The sequence below is a fragment of the Vombatus ursinus genome, unplaced genomic scaffold, assembly GCF_900497805.2.
Source record: "Vombatus ursinus unplaced genomic scaffold, bare-nosed wombat genome assembly UNPS02014770.1, whole genome shotgun sequence".
Taxonomy (NCBI): domain Eukaryota; kingdom Metazoa; phylum Chordata; class Mammalia; order Diprotodontia; family Vombatidae; genus Vombatus; species Vombatus ursinus.
This window is the reverse complement of record NW_020954548.1, coordinates 32,571,276-32,594,866: the sequence shown is the minus strand read 5'-3', so window position 1 is coordinate 32,594,866 and position 23,591 is coordinate 32,571,276. Positions and strand designations below refer to the sequence as shown.

The 23,591-nt window shown below is 46.4% G+C and overlaps 3 protein-coding genes across 4 annotated transcripts in view; 1 reads left to right on the top strand and 2 right to left on the bottom strand.

Moving 5' to 3' along the window:
- Positions 1-1,686: 1,686 nt before the first annotated feature.
- Positions 1,687-6,766, bottom strand: HIRIP3 (HIRA interacting protein 3). Of its 2 annotated transcripts, none has more exons than XM_027863222.1 (7): positions 6,676-6,766; positions 6,221-6,347; positions 5,974-6,103; positions 4,463-5,595; positions 3,287-3,449; positions 2,720-2,818; positions 1,687-2,183 (listed from the first exon to the last, which is right to left on the bottom strand). In XM_027863222.1, exons 2-7 carry the CDS (start codon positions 6,230-6,232, stop codon positions 2,008-2,010), a joined length of 1,713 nt encoding a protein of 570 aa, XP_027719023.1. In that variant the 5' UTR covers positions 6,233-6,347; positions 6,676-6,766; the 3' UTR covers positions 1,687-2,007. The 2 variants fall into 2 exon arrangements, with proteins under 2 accessions (XP_027719023.1, XP_027719022.1); XM_027863221.1 differs by lacking the exon at positions 6,676-6,766 and adding an exon at positions 6,537-6,646.
- Positions 6,767-7,147: 381 nt separating this feature from the next.
- INO80E (INO80 complex subunit E) lies at positions 7,148-17,421 on the top strand. Its single transcript, XM_027863225.1, has 7 exons — positions 7,148-7,508; positions 7,828-7,898; positions 8,008-8,060; positions 9,260-9,338; positions 10,341-10,452; positions 11,339-11,455; positions 16,539-17,421. Exons 1-7 carry the CDS (start codon positions 7,428-7,430, stop codon positions 16,761-16,763), a joined length of 738 nt encoding a protein of 245 aa, XP_027719026.1. The 5' UTR covers positions 7,148-7,427; the 3' UTR covers positions 16,764-17,421.
- A 570-nt stretch (positions 17,422-17,991) lies between these two features.
- Positions 17,992-23,591, bottom strand: part of DOC2A (double C2 domain alpha) — a 9,702-nt gene continuing 4,102 nt past the window's right edge. The window contains exons 4-10 of the mRNA XM_027863224.1: positions 23,355-23,464; positions 19,999-20,125; positions 19,798-19,857; positions 19,330-19,493; positions 18,894-18,975; positions 18,289-18,385; positions 17,992-18,134 (exon numbers count right to left, since the gene is read on the bottom strand). Coding sequence (XP_027719025.1) covers positions 17,992-18,134; positions 18,289-18,385; positions 18,894-18,975; positions 19,330-19,493; positions 19,798-19,857; positions 19,999-20,125; positions 23,355-23,464 — 783 coding nt within the window. The remainder of the gene's footprint in view (positions 18,135-18,288; positions 18,386-18,893; positions 18,976-19,329; positions 19,494-19,797; positions 19,858-19,998; positions 20,126-23,354; positions 23,465-23,591) is intronic.

The window sequence follows — 23,591 nt, the reverse complement described above, 5'->3', positions numbered from 1 at the left end:
TGTGTGTGTGTGTGTGTGTGTGTGTGTGTGTGTGTGAGTGGGTGTGAGTGTGTGTGTGAAATACCCACCTAGGGTGCCTTGGGAACCTGTATAGAGTCCCTGGGCAGTGGGGGGAGGGGTGGGTAGGGTGTAGATACATAGATATATTCAGAGAAATATAATAATCCCTCCAGGTGCCCTCATCATATTGTTGCCAAGGGAAGTCTGGGCCCAGGGGGCATGAGAATGGGTCCTAGGAGGAGAGCAGGGTCTGGGGGTATGAAAGGCCCCTGGGTGGCAGGGAAAGGAGGAGGATACCTGGGTGGAAAGCTCAGTATCCCTCCTCTGAACCCTCCTTCCCCCATTGCTGTCTGATGTCCTGTGCCTGTCTTGTCAAGTTAATTTTTTTTTTTAAGGCAGGGTTGGGGCTGGGGAGGGGGGAGTGAGGGTTAGACCTGGGAAGAGGCAGCTCCCTGGGGGTGGCAAATCAGAAGGGACCCTCACAGCCCCTTTTATATTCCTGCTGTTAGAGGCAGGATAGGGGCAGTCAGGGCCAAGGCTCCTGGAACTTAGGGGCCATCATGAAACCCTGGGGCCAGGGGAGCTTTTAATAAACTGTTGGATATTCTAACCAGCTCCTTGACTCAGGCTTTCTCTCTAAGATGGGCAACATGAAGCTGTGCCCCTCATTTTCCAGGTGGCACAAGGGAATCATGGAGCTTCCCGGCCAGGCCCTTGCCTTACTGGAGTTTAGGCTGGTCTGGTGCTTTGGATTCCCATTCGTTTATGTCAGTCATTTCTGACCCCAGGGCCTCCCAACTACACTTACACCCCCTTACAATGAAATCTCCATCATTACCTAAAAAGTTAAGCAAAACCATCATGTCGTGACAGTATAAGCAATATTCTGTTTCACGGTCTCCTACTACTCCAAGATAAGTATTTTGTCAACTGTTCTCCAAGGCTGATTGTTCATTTTAATTATTCAGTGGGCTTCCCTTTTAGTTCTCTCTTTTGGAAGAGGCAGTCTTGAAGCCTGGCCTACCTATCTTAACATTCCATTCTAAGAGCAGAGGTTCTATTTAGCTAGCCTCAGTAGTGAAGCTGACTAGTGATGACCCTGGGCTTGCCCAGTTTAAAGCCTGAATTAGGTTGAACCAGGAACCTACTGAGGATTTCCAAAGATGAAAGTGGGAAGAGGCCAGTTGGGGACTAACAGGCTATAACCCAGGTGTAAGTAGAATACCTGCTTCCAGGTCTTCGGCTATGAGAACCCTTGGCAGTATTTAGTGTGGCCTCTTCATTTGACTTATGATTAAATAGACCTTAAGAGGTAAATTAAACTTGTCTAAAATGACATGGCTAGTTAGGACTCCTGGAGGAGTTACAGAGTTCTCAGAGCTCTTGTGAGAAAGGAAGCAGCAATGAGCTAAAACCACTGGTTTATCTGTCCCAGTGATATACTGCATCTCACCTTTGCATACAGCAAAACTGAGAGAGCTTAATTGATTAGAAGGGGAGATGAAAGGGAGAAGTATAGAAAGTTTTCACAGGCCATTGTGGAGTGAAAAATGGTTGGTTACTGGGTCCAAGCCCTGAGAGCAGCAGTGATAAGCAATCTGAGTTGGGCCAGCTTTTCTGAACCTTGGCCCAGAAAAGAGACCCTGGCCTTGCTTCTGTTTTGAACTAAAAATATGAAACAATGGATAACAAATATTCATTTATTGAGACTTTTAAAGCCCACACAAATACCAGTATTTCAGTCAAAACAGGAGAAGAAGAACCTAAGAGCCCAGACTTGCAACTTTATCCTTGTAGGTATGAAAGCCAATGCTTCTGTTACATTCACCCTTCCAGGTAAGAAAAAGGTTTACCTACGACGGACAGACAAAACTGAAAACAGGAAAGGAAATACATTTATAAATACTTAGCCCCAGTAGGGGGTGCTCTATACGCTTTATACAAGGGCAGGAGCAGATTCCTCCCTATGCTCAGAGGCACTGTGGCTTTGAGAAGCTGTGGGGCCACTTAGTCACTCTCTCCATCACTGCTGATGATGCCCCGAAGGTTTGACCAGTCAGTAGGTGGTGGCTGGGCCCTTGGCTCATCCCCATCCGAATCCAGGGCTCTTCGGTGGTATAGCTCCTCCTGGGCTAGCCCAACTTCCCCACGAGGGTTCCAGGCATTTCGTCTCCGAGATCGCCCTGAGAATTACAGCATTTAGAACTAGAATGGATCTTAGTGATTCTTCCTAGCTATTCTGTGGAGAAGAAAATGGACCCTGAGAGATTATGGCATCCAAGGTCACAAAGATAGTCACAAATATAGTAAGTAGGGCAGCCAGGATTTGAACAAACTTCCAAAAGAGTGCTTCAGCATATTCCCTTGTGAAAGCAAAAGGTCAGTGTGGAACTGACCTGAAAGCCTTTTTACCTTTTCTGTTCTCACTACTCTTCACATCCCTATATAAAATAATAATAGTATTAAGATTGTGCCCTAAGGGATCTTATTTGATCCTAACAACAACTTTATTAGGTAGGTGCTATTATTATCCCCACTTTTCAGGTGAAGAAGTGGATAATTATAGAAGTTAGGTGACTTGCCTAGTCAGACAGCTAGTGTTAGGCAGAATTTGAACTCAAACCCTCTTGACTCCAGTGCTGTATTCACTATGCCACCTAACTGCCTCTACACACCTGCCTCATTCTCTGCAGCTCCCCCTTTCTCACAACATCTGTACCTGAACTACTGATGATGTTACTGACATCCAAAGACGCCATCTCTGCCGCCTCCTCCCTTCGCTCCTTCACTGCTCGGCACTTCTCCAGGGAAGGGTTACCTGAGAGAAAAAAGGGATAGGTTTGTTTTTTGTTATGTTGTTTTTTTTAAGTTCAGCCTCAACATCTTTTCCAACCTAGGATGGAACAAGGAGAGTGAGCTCCAGAAGAAGGAAGGGGCTTGGTCCAATACCCTATTACTCATTACTCATTCCGTTTTCTTGAATCTTTCTTTGACTTGTCTTTCTCACTATCTCTTCAATCACTGGCTCTTTCCATTTTCTTTTTAAGCAGGACTTTCCTTGAGCCCCTCTGGAATTTTTGGTCCCTTCTAAGTGTCCTCAACCTACTCTGATCACCCAGAACATCAATAAAAATTTTCTGCCTACTATGTGTCAAGATACCATGCCAACCACTGGAGATACCTGCCCCTCCCCCCCCAAAAAAACCAAGCCCCGTTTTCAAGAAGCTTCTATCCTAATGGGCTTCCCCTCCTTCCTTGTTTCCCTCCCCAGTTGTCTTCACCTCACCCTCTAAGCCTAAATCTTGCAGTTCTGCCTTGAGGACTCTGAGTCGTTCCTGATGAGAGCGGCAGGAACCCAACAGCCTCTTGTAATTTCTATGGGCACCACAGGCTCGGATGTATCGCTTTAGCCGAACTACTGCAGGGTGGTCCTCTCCTCTTCGAGAGCCCTGGAATAGAAAGGCTGAAAGTGAGAGAGCAGTCACCAAGGACTACTGCCAGGATAGAGAAAAACAAACCCTCGGACTTCATCCTTGACTCCCAGTTGACCGACTCTTCTGAAGAGTCCATTTACACTCTCTCCTTACCTTTTCCATACAAAAGATTGCTCCAAATCACCAATGAGAAATTTGAATCAAAGTGATACTGTTTTACCTCATACCCAGTAAAAATTAACAATGACAAAAGATAGGAGTCAACAGTATCAAAGGGTGATGAAAAGAGACACTAGTATGTATACTGTTGGTGGAGCTGTGAATTGGTCTAACCATTCTGAAAACCAATTTGGAATTGTACTAAGAAAGTGACTAAAATATCCATACCCAGAGATCCTACTGTTTAGCATATACCCTAAGAAGGTCAAAAATAGAAAGGTCCCATATTCACTAAAATAGCAGCATATTTTATAGTTGCAAAGAACTGGAAACAAAAGTAGGTGCCAGTGGATGGGGGGAAATGGAATATAAAAATATAATGGAATAATATTGCTGTAAGAAACCATGAATATGAATAAAGACAAGTACACATTTATATGAATTGATGTAAAGTAAGCAAAACCAAGAAAATAATGAAAACAAATGACTACAACAATAAAGGAAAGAACAACAAAAATGACATTGAAGGCTAAATAACTATATGAACAAATCTGTCCCAGAAAACTAGAAGAGGAAACACACTTTGCTCCCTTTTTTAGAGAGATGGGCGACTATGGGTGTGAAACATTGCATATACTGTCAGACCATTGATGTGTTGGGTTTTGCTAACCTGTTTTCCCCCTTGCCCACTTTTCTATTCTTTGTTACAAAGTATGAGCAGAGAGAAGTGGGATGCATTTGGAATAGAAGCAGACATAAGAACAAAAGTATCTACATAATTTTTTTTTAATATAAATAATTTTTAAACCAAATATTTCCTTCTTGTCCTCTCAACCCTGCCCCCAGCACTCCCATGCCCCATGTCTCACCTTCCCTGATTTGGCCTCTGGGCTACTATCCTGTGAGGAAGTGGAAGACGGTGGTACATGGCCCTTTTTGGCCTCCTTCTTCTTGGTCCTTCCTGTCCTCTCTTCCTCATCTTCATTTGTTTCAGACTCATTCTCAACGTTTTTGGCTCCCTTCTTCCTGGAGCAACTCTTGTTACTATCATCCATCCCACTTTCCTCCTCACTGTCCTCACTGCGAGCTTTTTTCCTTCCCTTCTCCTCTGCCTCACTGCTATCCTCGCTCTCGTCCTCCACAGCCTTTTTCTCTCCCTTCTTCCCAGAGTTGCCCTTCCCCTTCTTGTCCCCGTCTTCTTCCTCACTGCTCTCACTCTGTTTCAATGACCTCTTCCCTCCTCTTGGAATTTTTGTTTGCTTCCCTCCTTGCTTCCCTCCCCTTATTTTCTGGTCCTTGCAATCCTCATTGCTTTCCTCTTCCTCCTCATCACTACTTGTGCTATTGTCTTTCACCAGTCTTCTCATTCCCTTCTTCCCAAAACTCCCCTTAAATCTAGCGTTCTCTTCAGTAACCGGTTTTGGTTCCCTTTTCCTTGCCAGGTCTTTTTTCTCATCGTCTTCACTGCTTTCCTCCTTCACTGACTTTCCAACCACCCTCTTCCTGGCAGAGTGCTCCTTCATTTCCTCTGGGGGTTTTGGTCTCTTCTTCTGAGGTGTAACTCCCTCGCCTTCCTCACTGTCAGTCTGATCACTGTCAGTCACTTGCATGGCTTTCCTTACTCCCTTCATTCTAGGATTTACTTTCTGCTCCTCGTTACCTGGCTTTGTTGATTCCTTCTTTCCAACCCTACCCTTCTGTTTGTGACATGCTTCCTCCTCACTGCTGCTTTCACTCTCCTCCTCCAAAACTTCCTTTACTCCCTTCTTTTTTACAAAGCCCCTACACTCCTCTTCCTCCTCTTTTTCGCTTCCTTCCTCAGGGTCCTCATTCTCCCTAGTTGTCATCTTCCTGGATGGAGTTAGAATATCCTCAGGCTCCTTCATCCCCTTCTCAGAAGAGCAGCAATCCTTCGTTGTTATGCCATTCCCTGCCAGGGACCTTGGGGAGCTTGGGGGGCTCTCGGGCTGGGGATCAAGGCCTGAGTCATCTGAGCTGTGTTCTGGAATGTACAAGGAAGCCAAATCTTTAGGTAAGAACTTTCCTCCACTGTGGTTACCAGTCCCTCCCCCCCACCTTTTTTTCCCTCCCCCTTTCTCAGCATCCTTCCCCGACATAAGGAGTTGGATCTTCCATGTCAGGGAGGTAGGTGAATGACCACGCTTAAGTCAAAGGGGATGGGAGCACCGAGTTGGGGAGCAGGGAGGAGAGAAAACCAAAACAGGAGGGGAAAAAGGAGGACAGGATGATGGAAAACAGCTGGATGCTCAGGTTCAGGTCCTGGCTAAGCCAGGGACAACCTCCAGGTGGGCTACCCTCGTTCCGCCAGCAAGAAGGGGGCAGCCCCTCCGCCCTCCCGCCGCTTGCTGGCGGGGCTGACCTGTCTCTGAGTTGATGCACGGTTTCCTCCTCCTCTTCACCTGGGACGTTCTGGAGGCGGTGATTGGGCTGAGGGGCCGCTTCACCCGGTCCTGGTCCCCAGACAGCAGCTCTTCTTCCTCCTCATCCCCCTGACAGGGGGCAGGAGGGGTGGGGGGAACGTCAGAGGCAAGGGGCCGGCCGGAGAGTCCCAATGCCTCCCCTCCCCCAGCTGCCCTTCCCACGCCGCCGCGGGGGGCCGGACCCACCTCCACCTGCATCTTCAGCAGCTCCTCCTCCACTAGCCGCTTCAGCTTCCTCTTGTCCTCGGGTTCCAGATGGTCTAGGCCCACATGGGCCAGGTACTTCTGTCGCACGATGGAGTGGGTCAACACGCTGGGGGGCGGGACACGGAGTCAAGGGGAGGGCGCGGGGGCGGGCTCGGGCGCCCCTCCCCATCGGGCTCCCCGGGCGGGGCGCGGCCCGACGCGGCCCACCCAGGGTCTCTCCCGCGGCTCGGTGCCCGGGGTCCCTGAACCATCCCTCGTCTCCCTTCTCCTCCTCCTGTCCCTTCTCCCCTCTCACCTCAAGTCGGGGCGACCCCGGAAGAGGCTCCGGATGAAGTCCTGCATCTCGCGTTCCCGCGCCATCTTGCCCCGCCCCCTGTCCTACTCCCACAACGCCCGCCTTTTCCCCCACCCTTGCAGATGCCTCTTTCTCGCACCGTCACATCCCCTTCCAGGCCACCGTAGTTTTGGTTCGATAAGGGCGGAGCTTCACGCTGTAAGTAGTAAGTTGTGCCGGCGGTCTGCTAACCAGGGAGCGGGAAGCGGCCTCCAAGTGGAATTGTGAATTTGGCGGTCCTTCTCTTTTTCGAAAAGAAGTGTTCAGTCTTGCTTGGGTAAATCGCTGCAGACGCTTCCGCCGCGCTCGGGTGTGACGTGTTCATTTCGCGAAGTCTGAGCGTGGCCCTGATTCATCCAGCGTAACATCATGAGCTTAAAAACTCGAAGAGGGCCGTGATCTGAGAACGTCGTAGTACAATCCTTCGAACTTTTAACTTCTCGAGTGGAGTTATGGGGTAACAAACGTCTTTGCTCGTCTTTCGTGATGTCATCGCGTCTCTACGCGCCCGTTGGTCAATACCGTAGCTGAGCCGGAGTTAACTTTTTCCCCCTTTACTGGTTTCGTTGCGCATGCGCGTTTCCCTGACATTCTCGGATAGTCCGTTTTCGTGCTAAGCTCTTCGCAGAAACCTCTGCGCGGGTGCCTCTGGAAATTGTAGTCTCAAGTGGGAGTGAGTAGGCGGATTCCGGAAGTTGTGTGCCTGAGAGCGCCTGTTGTGGGGTGGGGAGTAGGTAACGGTTCTCCCCAGGCCTTGGGCGGGGGGGTCCCTCCCCCGCAGGGCTTGTAGCCCGAGCCTGAGTAGGATCGGGCATCGGACGCCCGGGGTGGGTGTGTTTTCCCCGGCCAGCCATGAATGGGCAAGCAGACGTTGAGGTGGACTACAAGAAGAAATACCGGAACCTGAAACGGAAGCTCAAATTCCTGATCTACGTAAGTGTGTGTCAGGGGACGGGTCCGAGCCTGGCCCCGAGCCTGGCCCCGAGCCTGGCCCCTCCTGCTCCAGGGCCCCTAGCCCTAGCCTACGACGGGGCCTCCTGTGAATCGCCCCCCCCATCCCCCAACGAGGAGGCCAGGGAAAAGTCTCCCATACTCTCAGGGATTCAGCCCCAGCCCTGCCCACCAACTCTGTGCTCTGTGACCTTGGGCCAGACCCTTCCTCCTGAGCCTCAGTTTCTCTTATCTGTGAAATAAGGGGGTTTGACCAGCGTATCTCCAAGGGTCCTCCCAGCTCTGATGCTTTCTTATCCAGGAGCATGAGTGTTTTCAGGAGGAACTGAGGAAGGCGCAGAGAAAGCTGCTGAAAGTGTCCCGGGACAAGAGGTGAGAGGGTTTGGAATGGGAAAAGGAGTAGGATGCTGAGGAAGGAAAAGAGCCCCAGGAACTAAAGGAAACACTACCTTTCACCCCTCTCTCCCCAAATCTTTCTTAGTTTCCTTTTGGATCGTCTTCTGCAGTATGAAAATGTGGATGAAGACTCTTCTGGTGAGTAGAAAACTAGAGCATAGGGACTAAAGACCCTTTGAAGAGTGAGTACTACCTACTGCTTCATCTCTTTTCACCAGATTCCTTGAGTGCCTTTACTTATGGTAGTAATTCAGACTTTATAGAGTTTTTAAGATTAATAAAAAAGTTCTCCTCTGACTCTCCTTAAAACTGTATGAGGTAGATAGTACAAATATCCTTTGTCTTTTTTTTACAAATGAGGAAACTTAAGATCAGGGAAATAGAATTCTAACACTGGCTAGAACCATGCATCTGTCTTTCCTACTGGCTATCAAAGTCTCCTACCTGAATTTATTCTTCTCAGAAGGTTAAACTAGGAATCAGAGGAATTAGGTATTGGTCCCAGTTCTGCTACTTATTAGTGACCTTGGACAAGTTATACTTTAGGTCTTAGTTTTCTAATCTGTAAAAATGAAGATAGTGATTCCTGCCCTCTTTCCCACAGAGGCTTATTGTGAAGATCTGTTGAGACAAACAATAATAATTAATGTTTACATAGTATGGCTAAATTTTCAAAACACTTTTTTTATGTTATCATAGGTAGATGATACTTTACATGGTATTATCCATATTCTACAGATGAGAAAACTGAGTCTTAATGAGGTTGTCACTTGCCCATGGTGATACAGCTATATTAATTGCCTGAGATAGGATCTTAATTAATTTAAATCTTCCTGAACCAAAATCCAGCACTCTTTTATGTAGATACGGTACTTAGGAAAGAGATGAGAGATTATTATTCAGTTATCTTCTTAATTGTTTCTTGATTGCTTGCTACTCTCAGGATATTGTACTGGGTTTTGGAGCTACAAAAGAGTCCCTGCTTGCTCCCCAAGAGTTTATAGTTTAGTTTGGGGAAAGGGGCCATATTACACACAGAGGTAGTTTGCAGGAGAAAGTGGTAGATGCTGACTCTGGTTCAAAGTACAAGTACCGTCAGAGTTCAGAGGAAGGAAAAATCACTCTGGGATGATTATGGAAGGAAGAATAATAGGGCCCTGGGGTTGACCTAGAAGGAAGGAGAAGACTTAAATGATCAGAAAAGATGGAAAAGGACATTCCAAATAAATCATAGCAAGGAATGTGCATGGTGTATTTAGTAAATGTTGTATCCTTTCAGTAGAAGGGGCACTGAGGGAGTAGAGAAAATAGCTCAACATTTCCCTCTTCCATTCTAGACTCAGATGCCACTGCATCCTCAGAGAACAGTGAGACAGAGGGCACACCCAAACTCACTGAGACACCAGCCCCCAAGAGGTAAGAAAGAACACATCCTCTATCCTTCTTGTCTTAAAGACAAGCCCTTTCTGTCTTTTCTTTTTTCCCCTTTACATTTATTTTTTTTGTTATTCTGTACTTAATAAACATCATCAAACATGAGCATTTCCATATACACAGAAGAACAGAAAAAGAGAATTGTAGGAGAAACTAGGAATGTGTTATATAGCTTACCTTTCTTCAAAGAATACAATAAATTCACCATGTTAGTTTGAAAGCTGTCCTGCTTGCCTGTGTCTCCTGAGTCTACATGTTCTCTTCTGTAAATGTTCAGTGCTACAAATGACCCTCTTTTATTTTTTTTGTATCCTTGTAAGTAGTCCTATCCCCTTCATGTAGGAGAGGAAATACCCCACAACAACCCACCCTTGTAACAAATAAGAATAGTTAAACAAAAAAAAAATCCATCCATTTTTCCATCTCAGAAAATAATATATCTTAATCTACTTCTTTGGTCCTTCACTTCGTCATGCAGTTGGTAACATACTTCATTAGTGGATCTTTTGGAGTAGCAGTCATGTATTGCATTGATCAGAGTTCTTAACTTTTTAAAAGTTGTTTGGTTTTGGTTATTTTCAATGTTGTAGTTATCATATAAATTGTTTTTGTGGTTCTGCTCACTTCACTCTGTGCAGTTTATCTGAATCTTCTTGGGTTTCTCCAATCTAAATGTTTTATTGTTGGTTATGGAACACTAATAGTCAGTTACATTCACATGCCATGATTTGTTCAGCCATTTCTGCACTTTTCAGCACTCTCTTAATTTCCATTTCTTTGGTACGATGAAAAGTGCTGCTTCAAATATTTTTGCACATTTAAGTCCTTTCCTTCTTTCTTTGATCTCTTTGGAATACCTACCTAGTAGTGGTATTAGCTTCCTGTCCTTTCAAGAGGGGATGGCACAAATAGGATTTAGGCTAGAGACAAATGTTGGAGGTTTGCTATTTGGGGGTCTGATCTTCTCTATTGTCCCCTTTCTAGGAAAAGAAGTCCCCCTCTGGGGGGTACCCCATCCCCCTCTGGCCTTTCACTACCCCCATCCTCGGGGTTTCCCCTGCAAGCCTCCGGGGGCCCCTCTCCGTACCTGACCTCGGTGAGTAGAAGTTTCAGTGATGATGATTTGGCCAAGGTTTTAATGTGACAGCTTTAGTTTCTGCATCAGGAAAGTAAGGCCAGCTGTCTTGCTTGAAGTGGGTTTCACAGATTGGCTGAGACATCATGTGGTGAGCTTGCTTCAGGAACTGGCAGTGGCATTGTTATCCATGGGCTGTGACTTTGTGTCCACCCAGTGTTCATAGGGGCTGGTGTATGGGATGTGTCTACCCGGTTGGCTATGAGTTGTGTCTGTAGTTTTGCCCAGTCTAATAAGGCTAACTTTGTGCAGGGTTTTCATAGACAGCCTTTTTGGAAAGAGAGCAGCCAGGCTGATGTTGGTGATGCCCTTAGCTTCCCAAAATGCCAAGCTGATGGTAGGCAGCAGCTTCTTCTGAATCAGGAACCAACTCAGTGTAACTAACTGGAGATGAGCTGCATTTGTAGTCTGTGGGTCTTGGCCAGTTCCCTTCATTGATCTCAGTGAAGCTAGTCCCTCCCAGTACTGACAGGGGTCAGTGCTTACTTGACAAAGTCCTGTCTCCTACTGTTGTTATACCACCCCACCCCCAAGTTTGTTTTTATGCAAACTCAGGGTCTTTTCAGTGCTGGGTAGAGATGCAGCAAGTAGAGGAAAATCCTTCAGGAACATGAAGATCACCTCCATGTGAGGGACCAGTTGGCAGCGTTGGGGGGAGGCAAGCAGGTTTGGAAGTCAGAGGATAGCCAGCTGGGCCCCACCATGCTCATCACCATTTTTTTGTTTGTTTTTCCATTTTCTCTTGTTTGGGTTTCTCTTTTGCCTTGCCTTCCCTCAACTTCTTCTCCCTCTCCCAACATCTATCCTTTTCCCATCTTCATTCTCCCCTTTTTCCCCTCCCCTGCAGCTGGCCTCCCCCCCATATTCCCCCTTCCCCTCCGACTACCTGGCCCTGCAGCTGCCTGAGCCCAGCCCCCTGAGACCCAAGCGGGAGAAACGGCCCCGCCTGCCCCGGAAGCTCAAGGTACCTGAATTTTGGGGGAGTTGGGACACTTGGGGGGGGGGTGTAGTGTGGGTTTGGGGTTGTAAAAATGATAGGTGGTACTGGCCCTGGAGAAGAACTTGAATCTAGGGGAGTTTTTGGGTTACAGATAGAAATTTAAGGATCTTTTGCTAAGTATTGAGAGCCTGTTGTGTACCTAACGTACTGTGCTCAGTGCTGTTGGCACATATAGAAGTATAAGATAGGGTTTCAGCTCTTGGGCTACAGTCTGGTTTGGTAGCCAAAACTGATCTTGTAAACAATACGAGATATGTGGTTTAATGTTCTACACTGTGTGAAACAGAGAAGGAAAAGTTGAATGAAGAGGGGTAAAGTCTCTAGGGAAAACTTCAGGGAGAAGGTGGATCTTGGCCTATGCCTGGAAGGATGAGTGGGTTTTGGGTAGGTAGAAAAGAACAAGAAAAGCAATCCATATGAAGTTCATAACATGGGTAGAGGTAAGTATGAGGTTGGTGTATTTCTAGGACTAAGATCAGCCTGGTTAGACTAGAGGATACACAGAGATCACTGGCAGTTCAGATGCAGTGCACCATTCTTCAGCAGAGGAGTGACTTGATGAAAATATTGTTTAACAGAAACTGGCAGGCCAGAAAGTCAGACTTGTCCTCTGTGTTTTCCTTTATTCTTTCTGAGAAGAACTCCGAGACTTACACCGCCTCCCTTCAATATAGTACAGATCAGATGTTAGTCAGTAAACTTGTATTAAACCCATACTTTGTGCCTCTTACTGTGCTAAGCTCTAGGGATACAAAGAAAGGCAAAAATGTTTAGAGACAACATGCATACAACTATGTACAAACAAGGTATATGTGGGATCAACTGAGGGTAGACTCGGGAGAAAGGCACTAAGAATAAGGAATACTAGGCAAGGCTTCTTGCAGAAGGTAGGACTTTAACTGAGACTTCAGGGAAGCCAGGAAGCAAAAGTGAGGAGGGAGTATATTCCAGGCATAGAGTACAGCCAGTGAAAATGGAGTCAGGAAGTATTCAAGTGTTGTTCAGGGAACAGCAAGGAGGCTGGTGTTACTGGATCAAAGAGTACATGGAAGGGATTAAAGTGTGAGAAGACTGGAAAGGTAGGAAGGGACAGGTTATGATGAGTTTTAAAAACCAAACAGAGGGTTTTATGTTTGGTTCTGCAGATAATAAGGAAGCCATCGGAGATTATTGACTAAATAAGTGATGTGGTCAGACCTGAGCTTTAGGGAGGTCATTTTGGCAGTCAAGTGGAGAATGAACTAGAGTAGAGGGAAGCTAAGGCAGGGAGGCCAACCAGAAAACTATTTCTATTGTCCAGGTCTAAGGTGATAAGGGCCTGTGCCAGTGTGGGGCAGTGTTAGAGGAAAAATAGAGCAGAATTAGAGATGCTCAGAAAGATAGAATCAGTAGGAATTGGCAACAGATTTGATATAGGGGTGTAAAGAGTGATTCAGGAATATGACTAGGTTTCTAGCCTGGATGATGGGGAGGATGGTGGTGCCCTAAATAGTGATAGGAAAAGGGAGGCAGAGCCAAGATATTGGTATATCAGGAAGAAGTACAGCTTCTATATACACATTCCGCCCCCCCCAAAAAAAAAGAAAAAAAAAAAACTAAGTGACTGAAATATCTAAAAAATGAGTCAGACTGAATCCTGGTAAGGGAATCCAATGAAAAATCACAGTGAGTCATTTTTCCAGCCTAGGTGGGCATAAGGAGACAGATAAGTGTATGGATACTGGGGACGAGGTCTGACTGGGACCATGTCAAGAAGAGCACTCCAGCACCCAAGTACTGAAAGAGGACTAAGAGTGCACCAGGGTGAGACAGGTTCCCAGATCCACTTTAGGGCACTAAGATCTCATGTAGGCTGTGGGAACAGATGCCAGCAGACAGCTTTGCTGCTCACTACCCAGTTCCAGGTTACCGATCAGGGTGGACTGAATGGGGGCTTTCATTCAGGGGTAGCCTTTGGGGTAAGGAGCAGTTTCGGGCACTAGGCTGTGTATTGGGTGAGGAGCAAGTTCAGAAGCAAGGAGTAGCTGTGTGGCTCTTACTCAGGAGTGGAGTAGAGTCTCATTTTCAACTTCCACCCCAATCTGAAGCCTGCAGAGGAATAACCAAGGCAGGAATCCCAGACCAAAGAGAAACCTACAATTCTGTCACTGAACCAGCAGAGCTTTCCACTTGGCTGATAGTGACTGAGTCCAGCAGAAGTTTACTGAACCTCAAAAGGCCAAGCCCATAGGCCTGTTGCTCAGACCTAAACCCAGAACAGGAACTTGAAGAGCTCAGACCAGGGGACGGCAATCAGACTTGCCCTGGATTAGACCACCTTGGGAGCCCTGAAAGCTTACCAGTCCCCAGCCTGAGCTGTCTTTGAAATCCTGGAATAACACAACATTCAGTACCTTAAGAGAATAGCATCAGGACCAGCCCAGATATTCCCTCCAGAAGTATACAGGGCCTAATCCTAACAGTTTGAAGTCAGGAAATAGACTGGAAGAATGAGCAAGTAATAAAAGAATCCCACCATTAAAAGCTATTATAGTGACAGGGACTTTCAAGACACAAAACCAGGAGAAGAGGATGGCACCAAAACATCTACAAGCAAAGCCTCAAAGAAAACCACAGCTTGGGGACAAGTTCAACGAGAATTCCTGGAAGAGATGAAGTGAGTTAAAATAAGTTTAAAAATGTTTTTAGAAATGAAATGAGAATGCTAAAGGAAAAAATTAGAAAAGGAATATGAGCTATGGAAGAAAGACTTGGAAAGGGGATTAAAAGTTTAGCACAGTAGGTACAAAACCTTACCCAAAGATCAAACTCCCTAAAAATTAGAATGGACAAAATAGAAGCTAATGACTTCATGAGACAAACAGTCATTGAAAATATAGAAGAATTTTTAAGGTATCTCATGGCAAACAGTAAATAGCGAAGTTGGAAGAAGGGGTGGTTTAGGGAGAGTTCCATTTTGAATATGTTTAGTTTAAGCTATCTACAGTTTAAGTTTAAGATATTTTCAAGACATCCAATTGGAGATGTGCCATAGGCAGTTAGAGATTTGAGATGGGAGGTCAGGAGAAAGATTAGGATTTGATAAATATATTTGAGAAGCATTGCATATAAATAATAATTGAATTTATGGCAGCCAATGAGATCACCAAATGAAATAGTAAAGGAGAAGAGGGCTCATGACAGAACCTTGGTGGGTGACACTATCAGTTAGTAGGTGAGACCTGCATGAAGATTTAGTTAGGAGACTGAGGAGTAGTGAGATAGGAGAGAAATCCAAAAAGGGTGATATCAAGGAGAAAAGAGTACTCAACAGTGACTGAGATTGCAGAGGTCAAGAAGGATGAGGATTGAGAAAAAGCCATAGGATTTGGCAATGAAGAGATCATTGGTAACTTTGGACAGAGCAGTTTCAGTAGAATAAAGAGGCTCGAGGTGAGACTGCAGAGAGTTAAGAAAATGAGAGGAAAGGCAGTGGAGGCACTGATTGTAGACAACTTTCTCAAGGAGTTTAGCCATTGAAGGGAGGAGAGATGGAGAATGATTACTGTTGGGGATTCAGGTTGGGGGGTTGGTATGTGACTTGTGCACATCATTATTTGCCCACAGCCATCACTTGCCTCCTCATTCTCAAGGGAAAGGTTGGGCTGGGGACCCATCTAGCAGCTGTGATACGGGATAGAGCTAATAATTTTGACTGCAGACAAAAATTATATTACTATATATCATATTACATATTTCATATTACTAATGAAATTTCTTTAAGAAGATTTTAAAGTCTTCAGGGAATACGCTATTAACTCATGGAGGAATTTTAAGGAAAAAGTTGCAAGTCATAAAACTATTAGGTGCCCCTTTAATAATAACTGGCATTGATAGAGCCCTTTAAGGGTTCCAAAATACTTTCCTCTTGATAACCCTGAGATACCACCATTTTTCAGATGAAGAAACTGAGGCCCTGAGAGATTGGATTTGAAGCAGTATTCAGATCCAAATTTCCAGACTTCAAATCCTGTGCTTTTCCAGTGGATCCCCCTGCCTGTCCCTTAATGAGAGAGACATTCAGAAAGGCATTTGTTGACAGATCAGAAATCTTTAAAGGGAGCAGGCTCAGGAAGATCACTGTCCTTGAACTGTATTCCTAAAGCTGCTGGGTTAGCTTGTTGTTGGCCTAGCTTGCCAACAATTTTTTATTCCCTACCTAGGATTTTGGCATGTGTTTGAAATCTTTGGGGAGAGAGGAGGTGCTGGGAAATTTTATTAATTTATTTTATCAACAATCACTTCCATAAGCTTTTGAGTACAATTTTTCTCCCCCCCCCCTCCCCAAGATGGCGTGCAATCTGATATAGGCTTTACATACAGATTCCTACTAAACATGTTGCTGGAAAATTTTAGAGCATACATGCACCATACTACACTCCTCAGCCAACAGACATTTTCTGAGCACCAGTTACATGCAAGACTCTCACAGAATTTACAGCATACCTAGCAACATACCAGGCAGTGGATGAGAAGTGCCAACCAAGTGGCAACTACCTTCTCCCCTCCTCCCCCTGCACCAAGTACCAAATTGCAGTCACAGCCAAACTTGACCATTGGGTTTGTGCCTTTAACTTGGCTAATGTCTCCACTCGGTGCTGCTTGACTCTGGTGTCAAGACTTATTGACTCTTAGGAACTCATCAGAAACTTAAATGTGAGTCTTGGCTGAACTGGGCTTATGGCTTTAAGGCAATGATCGTAACAGACAACCTGAGAAAAATAGTTCTGCAAATCTATAGAGAATGGTAGGGTTGCCCTGGTACTCTGGGGCTTTTCAGTGTGTACTATTAACTAACCCACAGAGAGGGTTATCTGACTGGAGTGTAAAACTATTAGTGAGGGGTGGGGAGACCAGGTGACCTTGCCCAACGACGTAGACTAATTATGCAAGGAAGAGGTCCAATGAATTTTCAGAAAAGTTCATTCCAAGGATAGGAACGGAAATTTTCCTTATTATCTTTTTTTTTCTTCTTCTGTATTTTTCTCCTCCGTTATCTTCCCTCCAGATGGCAGTGGGGCCATCTGAGTGTCCAGTGGGGGGTTCACTGACCTTCCCAGGCCGGGGAGCTGGTGGTGCTGGGGTAGGGGCGACCCTGGCCCCACTAGGGCCTCCTAAGCTGCCCCCACATACAATCCTGAGCACCGTCCCTCGCCAGATGTTCAGTGATGCAGGGAGTGGAGATGATGCCCTGGACGGCGATGATGACCTCGTGATTGACATCCCCGAATGACTACCTACCCTAGCCCCTTCCCTCCCTCCGGTTGCCAGGTGGCAATGGCAACAGAAGCAACAAAGACAAAGAGCAGTGTGTTTTTGGAGACATTTATTGATGCCCAGTCTTATTGGTCTGGACATTGACAATCAGAAGAGGCGTAAACATGCAGCACAGCGCCCCCAAAGAAGAGGCGGGGAGGCAGCCCCCAGCCCTGAAAGCGGGCACATGCCGCATTTGGATTTGTAGCCAGTGGTGTGCAGGGAAGGCAGATGGACTCTGGAGGTCAGCACAGGGCTTCCTTGCCCCCCTGCTGCCATATGCTTTGCCTTCCTCTCTCGCCCTGGATGCAGCCAAAAGAAAAAGGAACAGCCAAGGGGGCCTCTGCCTCCCCTTCCTGAAGGCAAAGACCCCTGCACCAGCTACCATTTTAATGGGGCAGCCAGATAGGGCTAGTTTGTTTTGTTTTTGTTTTTTACTGCAGACTTTTATTAAAGGGGTTCTTGGTGGTTTTATTTTTGTTTTCTGAAATTCTCTCCCTCCCTAACCCCCTCCTATTCCGGTTTACTCCCACTGCAGGGAGCTTTGCCGGGGCAGCTTGGAGAGGTGGATGAGAGGAGAAATGACCTGGTTGGGGGGAGGGAGCAGGGCAATAAATTCTCTCCCTCCCCTTGCACATGCGAGTGGTATGGTTCATTTGCATATAATATCCCATCAGGCAGTAGGAAATTTGCATATATAGCCCCACCCATCCCCTCACAAAAAGACATCCCCACAGTAACAAAGTGAATCTCACAAAATAAGACAAGAAGTGTTGAGGGGGGAGAGGGAGAAACTTCTCCCACCCCCATCCCCATGTAAACGTGCAACACACTCGTGCGAAGTTGAGTAACAATCACATGGCCCTGTGGTTCCCCCACCCACCCAAGAAGGGGCTCTTCCTTGCTCCACCTTTTCTCCCACTCTTGCTAAGGTTCTTAAGGGCCTCCTTCTGGAAAACAGCCTGGGTCCCAAGTTCCCTTCTCTCCCAGAGCTGAAACAGATGAACTGTTCTGTCCTTTCCTGAGCCCATTGAGATGATAGAAAGCTTGGATTCCTCCTTCCCACTCCTTCCCACCCCTTCCACCCTCTTCCCTTTCCAGGAGTGAAGAGGAGAAGCCGCCCAGCTGAAGCCCCTGGTTTCCCACATTCTCTTGCTTCCTCTGTTGGGAAGTAGCTTGTGTCATGGTGCTGGTTGGCTGGGGTCTTAGGTGGAGAAGGAGGCAGCAGCAGGGGGCAGTTCATTGGTCAGGGTGTGCCAGCGTTCCAGGGTCGTATCTGGTTGTCGAAGACAGTCCCCCCAGTGCTTCAGAGCCTCTCCCCGTGAATTGGGACCCAAGGACACTCCACCTGGGGGGAGGGAAGGAAGGAACCAGTGCATAACCCATCAGCTTACTAAGTCCAGTACCTGAATCAAACAGTCCTATTTTCCCCCAAATGCACAGGTGACAAGGTTTCCATGCTGGCCGTTGGAGCCAAACCCCCTGGAGCCCAGTCTTCTCACCAATGAAGTCATTAGATTTGCCAATGTCATAGTCCCAGACGGTGACCTCTAAGGTCTTCGTGGCCAGAGCCGGTAGCTCCATCTCATAGAAGAATTCCTGGGGAGGTGGGGAACATGAAAGGCTACTTTCCCCTACCTTTACCTTTTGGGTTGCCCCAGATTGTTTCCCTGGTTTGTCCTCTAATCCTGCTCAACTAAGGAAAAGGGATGACGTGAGCATCAGGAAATCATTTACTGTTGGCCAGCTCTTCCCACAGCAGTCATTGGCTCTCTGAAGACACCATAGGGCTTAGAGCTTTGAGGAAGATGGAATTAAGATAAGATTTCATAATTAAAGATGTAGGAGCCCAGGGTCCTGTGCATATCTTGTTCAGGTGGGGTCACCACTAGCGGAAGGGCTGTCCCATGAAGTAGAAAATACCTTATCTAGATTTTCCAGAATCATCCAGGGCAGGATGCTTAAGAAATAATGGGATCCTAGTAGTTAGGATGGAAATAAGTGCTCTCACACAGGAGAGAGGAAGTCACCTTGTGACCTCACTTCCTTGATCAATCTTCCCACCTCTTATTGTCTCTACCTAGTTTTCTCCTCACCCCTCAGTCACCTCATTAAACTCAGGATTCAGAGTTTTCTTCTTCACTGATGTTTTGTGCTTTGATTTCTTCTCAACATCTGGCCTCAGGTATCTGTGGAGACCACTGTGGGTCAGGATGCCCAGGTTCTGGGCATGGGGAAGGGTGGAAGTGGAACTGAGAGTGGGGAGCAAATGCCTGGGGCTGCTGTAGGAGGGCTGAGGACAGAGGACTAGGGCTCAATGTGGCTAGTGAGAAGAGCATGTATGGGGCATACAAGTACCTGGTTTCCTGCTACTAACACATTTTATGACCCGATCTTTAAGGTCCCATCCAAATTAGACATTTTGCTTCTATGGTTGTAGGAAGAAACACTACGGGGTGAGTGAAGTTGCACAGAAAAGGAGACTGGGGGCTGGGAGTCAGGACACCTGGGGCCCAGGAAGGGAGTGGGGCTGGGTTCCTCACGTCTTGACGTAGGGGTCTGAGTAGCCGTTGACATCCATGGCTGCAAGATGGGCGCATCGAACAATACCCACAAGCAGCCCGTGACGCTGAGAGCTGTAGGTGAGCCTGAGCAGTATTCGTCCCCGCTCCTCCAGCAGGCCTTGGCCCTGCTCTGCTCGCTCCAGCTAGGGATAAGAGAGACAGCACCTCAGAAACTGGACCCCCATGGCTCTAGCTACACGCAGCCTGCTCTCTTGGTGAATGACATGAGATGATTCTTCCTCTCCCACCCCCTTCCCCCTCTCTTGTCTTTAGGGAGGTGGAGAAAAGTGCTTCCACATGTAGGCAGGAATTAGCCAAGGGGCTAAAGCCGTCTTAAGGCCAGGGTGCTTCTGCCTTGTGGATTTTTCTTCCCTACAGAAACTGCTCCCTTACTTCTCTTGAAGGAGACTGTTGGTTGGGGTAAGGGGTGGGGCATGATTTCCTTACCTCTTTCAGATAACAGGAAATACCTCTCAGAGCAGCTGTCATGGAGGAAGGTGATGCCAACTAGAGTTTGGACAGAAGAGGAGATTCTAAAGGCAGCTATTCTGTTCCATCAGCCTCCTGGGCTCACAGACCCTCTATCTTTTCACCCCCGCCCCCCACCCAGCTATTAGGAAGTCTCAGCTCCACATACTAAAAACTGACCGGGACCTGTCGCTCCAGACAGATGTTAAAGTGCTTCTTCTGGGAAGGTTTGAGACGGCGAAGTGGTACCCGGGTCTCCCCAATGAACTCATTGTGGCTCAGCTTGTCCTCATCACAAACAGAGATCCTGGAGGGAAAGAGGCATCAGGGGGTAGTGTCACAGAGAATCCTAGTACTGGAGATTCAACTTCAAGTCAACTCTCCTAGGAGTGGGAGGAACCCAACAGGGGGCAGAGATGATGCCCTGAATATTGATGATGACCTCATGATTGACATCCCCTCTCAGGGTGCAGAAGACACTGCAGAAAAGTCGTAGGGGATCTGGAGGGGGATTCTGTCTATATATGGTGTAGGGAGAGGTCCACCTTGCTACCTAGAGTTGGAGGTAAGGATCTCATGGGAACATGAAAACTTGTTACTTAAAAACTTTTGGGGCCTCACTATTAGGAACCCATGGGAGTAAGAGCACTAGAAGCCCAGCCCCACACAATCCACCTTCCTTTCACTGATTAGCAGGAAAGTATCATGTGGAAATAGCTCCCCTTCTCTCTTCCCTCCTCTCCATTTTGGACATCTAAGGAAGAATTAAGGAAAGAATGCCCTGCCCTGGGGGCTCTTGGAAAATATATGTAAGGTCCCCTCTCCAGTATGAGATTTTTTCTACTTGTGTGACCACCTTCAATCATGGGCTCCATGTCCCCATGTCCCTAAGCCCCAACATTTTACCAAGTGTCCTTGTTCCACATCTTCAAGGCCCCAGTCCACAGCTGCATTTAACCAGCCAAAGATGGGTATTAGTCCAGGCAGGAGGGACTCCCTAGTACCCACATTCCCCATTTCCCTGGGGAAAAGAGCTGGAATGGGGGCCAGGATCAAAAGGAACTCTTCCTTTACTCCTTCTCTCCAAAACCTCCTCAGCCACAGAGATGGAGACAGTCTGGGAGAGAGTGGCCCCAGATTAGCCTAGACTAGTCAACCCCAAGAGATAACAGTTTCCAGCCTACAAGCTCCATAGTCTGGCCAGTTTGTGGTAGAGAGCAGTCAGGGTCTAGGGGTGCTGATGGGAACTGGAGGCAGCCTTGGCCTCAGAGCTGTTGGGGGAGGAAAAAAAAGGGCCTGTGGACCTGGGGAGGCATCAACCCTGTTGGTCCTGTATTAATTCCTTTGTATGTCTTAACCTCATCTGCTCCATACCCATCCGCTTCCTGTTTCTCTTCTTTTCCAGATTTAACTCCACTTCCTCTATCCTTGATACCATTCCCTCCTGCCTCCTTTTAGGCCTTGTTTCACCAATTATTCCTTGCATCTTCTGTCTCTTCTCTTGCATCTTCCATCTCTGCTGGTTCTTTCCTCACCGCCTACACAAACACATTAATATCTCCTCTTTTCTAACAAAACATTGGCTTGACCCTACTGCCACCTCAAACTACCTTTCTATTTCTCTCCTTTCCTTTACTTCCAAACTCCTTATGTGATTTATTCTACACTTACTGCCTCCACTAACTCACCACCTACTCATTCCTTAATCCCCAGAAATCTGGCTTCTGTCCTCATCATTCTACTGAAATTGTTCTCTCCAAGGTCATCAATGCCTTCCTCTCTGCTTAATCTAAATGGTCTTTTCTCAGTCTTCATCCTTTTTGCCCTCTCCTTATCATTTGACGCTATTCTCCATCTCTTTCTGGATACTCTCACCTTTGGCTTCCATGACACTGCAATATCCCAGCCCTCCTCCTAACTCTCTGACAACTCCTTCTCTGCCTCTTTCATTGGCTTCTCTTCCTCCTTCTGTTCTCTTATTGTGGGCATCCCTCAAGGTTTGGTCCTCAGCCATCTTCTCCATGTTCCTCTAAATACTCTTTCCCTTGATGATCTCATCCACTCTCACAGCTTCAACTATTATTTCTATGCAGATGATTTCCAAGTCTCTCTTTCTAGCCCTCATCTCTTTTTCCTGAACTCCAGACTCATATCTCCAGCCATCTGTGCTGTGCAGCTCCACCTGGATGTTTCATTAGCCCTATAAACGCAACATATGCAGAATCAAACTCACTGTTGTCTTTCCTAAACCAGTTCTTCCTTAGTTCCTTATTTCTATTGATGACACTACCATTTCCCCAATTACCCATGATTAATTACATAGTCACATTTCATTCTTCCCTTTCCCTGTCAAAGAAATGGCAGGACTTGGCCACTGATTAGGCGTATGGGTCAGCTTATAGAGGGTCTTGAATAATAGAAAAAATTAGACTTCATGGGGTACGCTCATCAAACCCATGTTGATGGGGGCAGCTAGGTGGTGCAGTAGATAAAGCTCCAGCCTTAGAGTCAATAGGACCTGAGTTCAAATATGGCCTCACACACTTGACACTTACTAGCTGTGTGACTCTAGGCAAGTCACTTAACCCCCGACTGCCTCATCAAAAAGAAAAAAACAAAACAAAACACCCTTATTGATGGAGTAAATTCAGATGAGAAAATGTATGCAAACTGCTTTGTAAACCTTATAGAGTTATATTGTCAATTTTTTTTTATAATTTATCTCAATCTTCTCATCTTTTTGATGAAGTTCAAATAGAAACAGCTCTCTTTTTATATAATAATAGTAATAATAATTCTTAATAGTTATAATTATTTATTATTATGCTATTGTGAGCTATTGTAGGTGTTTGATCAGAGGATTACCGGACTGAGAGTCAGGTTTCAGGAAGATGAAGTTAACATTGAGCCTGGTGGTTAGAAAGGGAAGGATTAGAACCTTGATCAACCAAGGAAGGAGAGAATTTTTAAAAGAAGGGGGTGGTTAACAATGTCATTTATTATGGAAATGTCAATAGGTGTGAGGACTTAGACCTTCGGAAAGTTACTTTCCCCTCTCTGGGCCTCAGTTTCCTCATCTATAAAATTCAGGGGTTGGACAGAATGATCTTTAATGCTCCTTCTAGCTCTAAATCTATGATCCCAGGAGACCACTAAATGTGGCAATAAGATTACCCAAACTTTAGAGAGAGCAATTTCAGTAGGTTGCATGATGGGAACAGAGACCAAATTTCAGTGGGTTGAGGAATGAATTGGGGCGAGGGGAGGGATGCACCAATGTATACTACTCTTTCTAAATGTTTGCCCATTAATTGCAAGAGAGCTAGATTAATAGCTCAAAGGATCAACAGGGTAAAGAGAAGGGTTAGTCTTTTTTTCAAGATAGGAGTGATGTGAATATGAATGAGGTCAGGAAGGGGGTGGAAAGTGGAGGTGGGGAACATAATGATCTTTGTGGGGGGTGGCTGACTTAAAGGTCAAGGCCCCAGGAAGAGATGGAAGGGAGTAACTTGGATGAAGAGCTTTCTGGGCCTCACCTGAGTACCTTTCGGGTGATGTCCTCATCAGTAATCCCCCGGTACATTAAGTCTTCATTCCACACAGGGTTCAATGTGTTCCTCTGAGTCTTGGTCTTCAACTTGTTGGCCTATTGGTCATAAAAGGGGTAAAGGATTCCGCAAGAGGTAGGGAGTACCCACAAAGGGAAGGAAAAAAAACAGAGTTTAAGGTGGAAGAGGAGAAATCTAATCAATTATAAACTCCTTGAGGTCAGT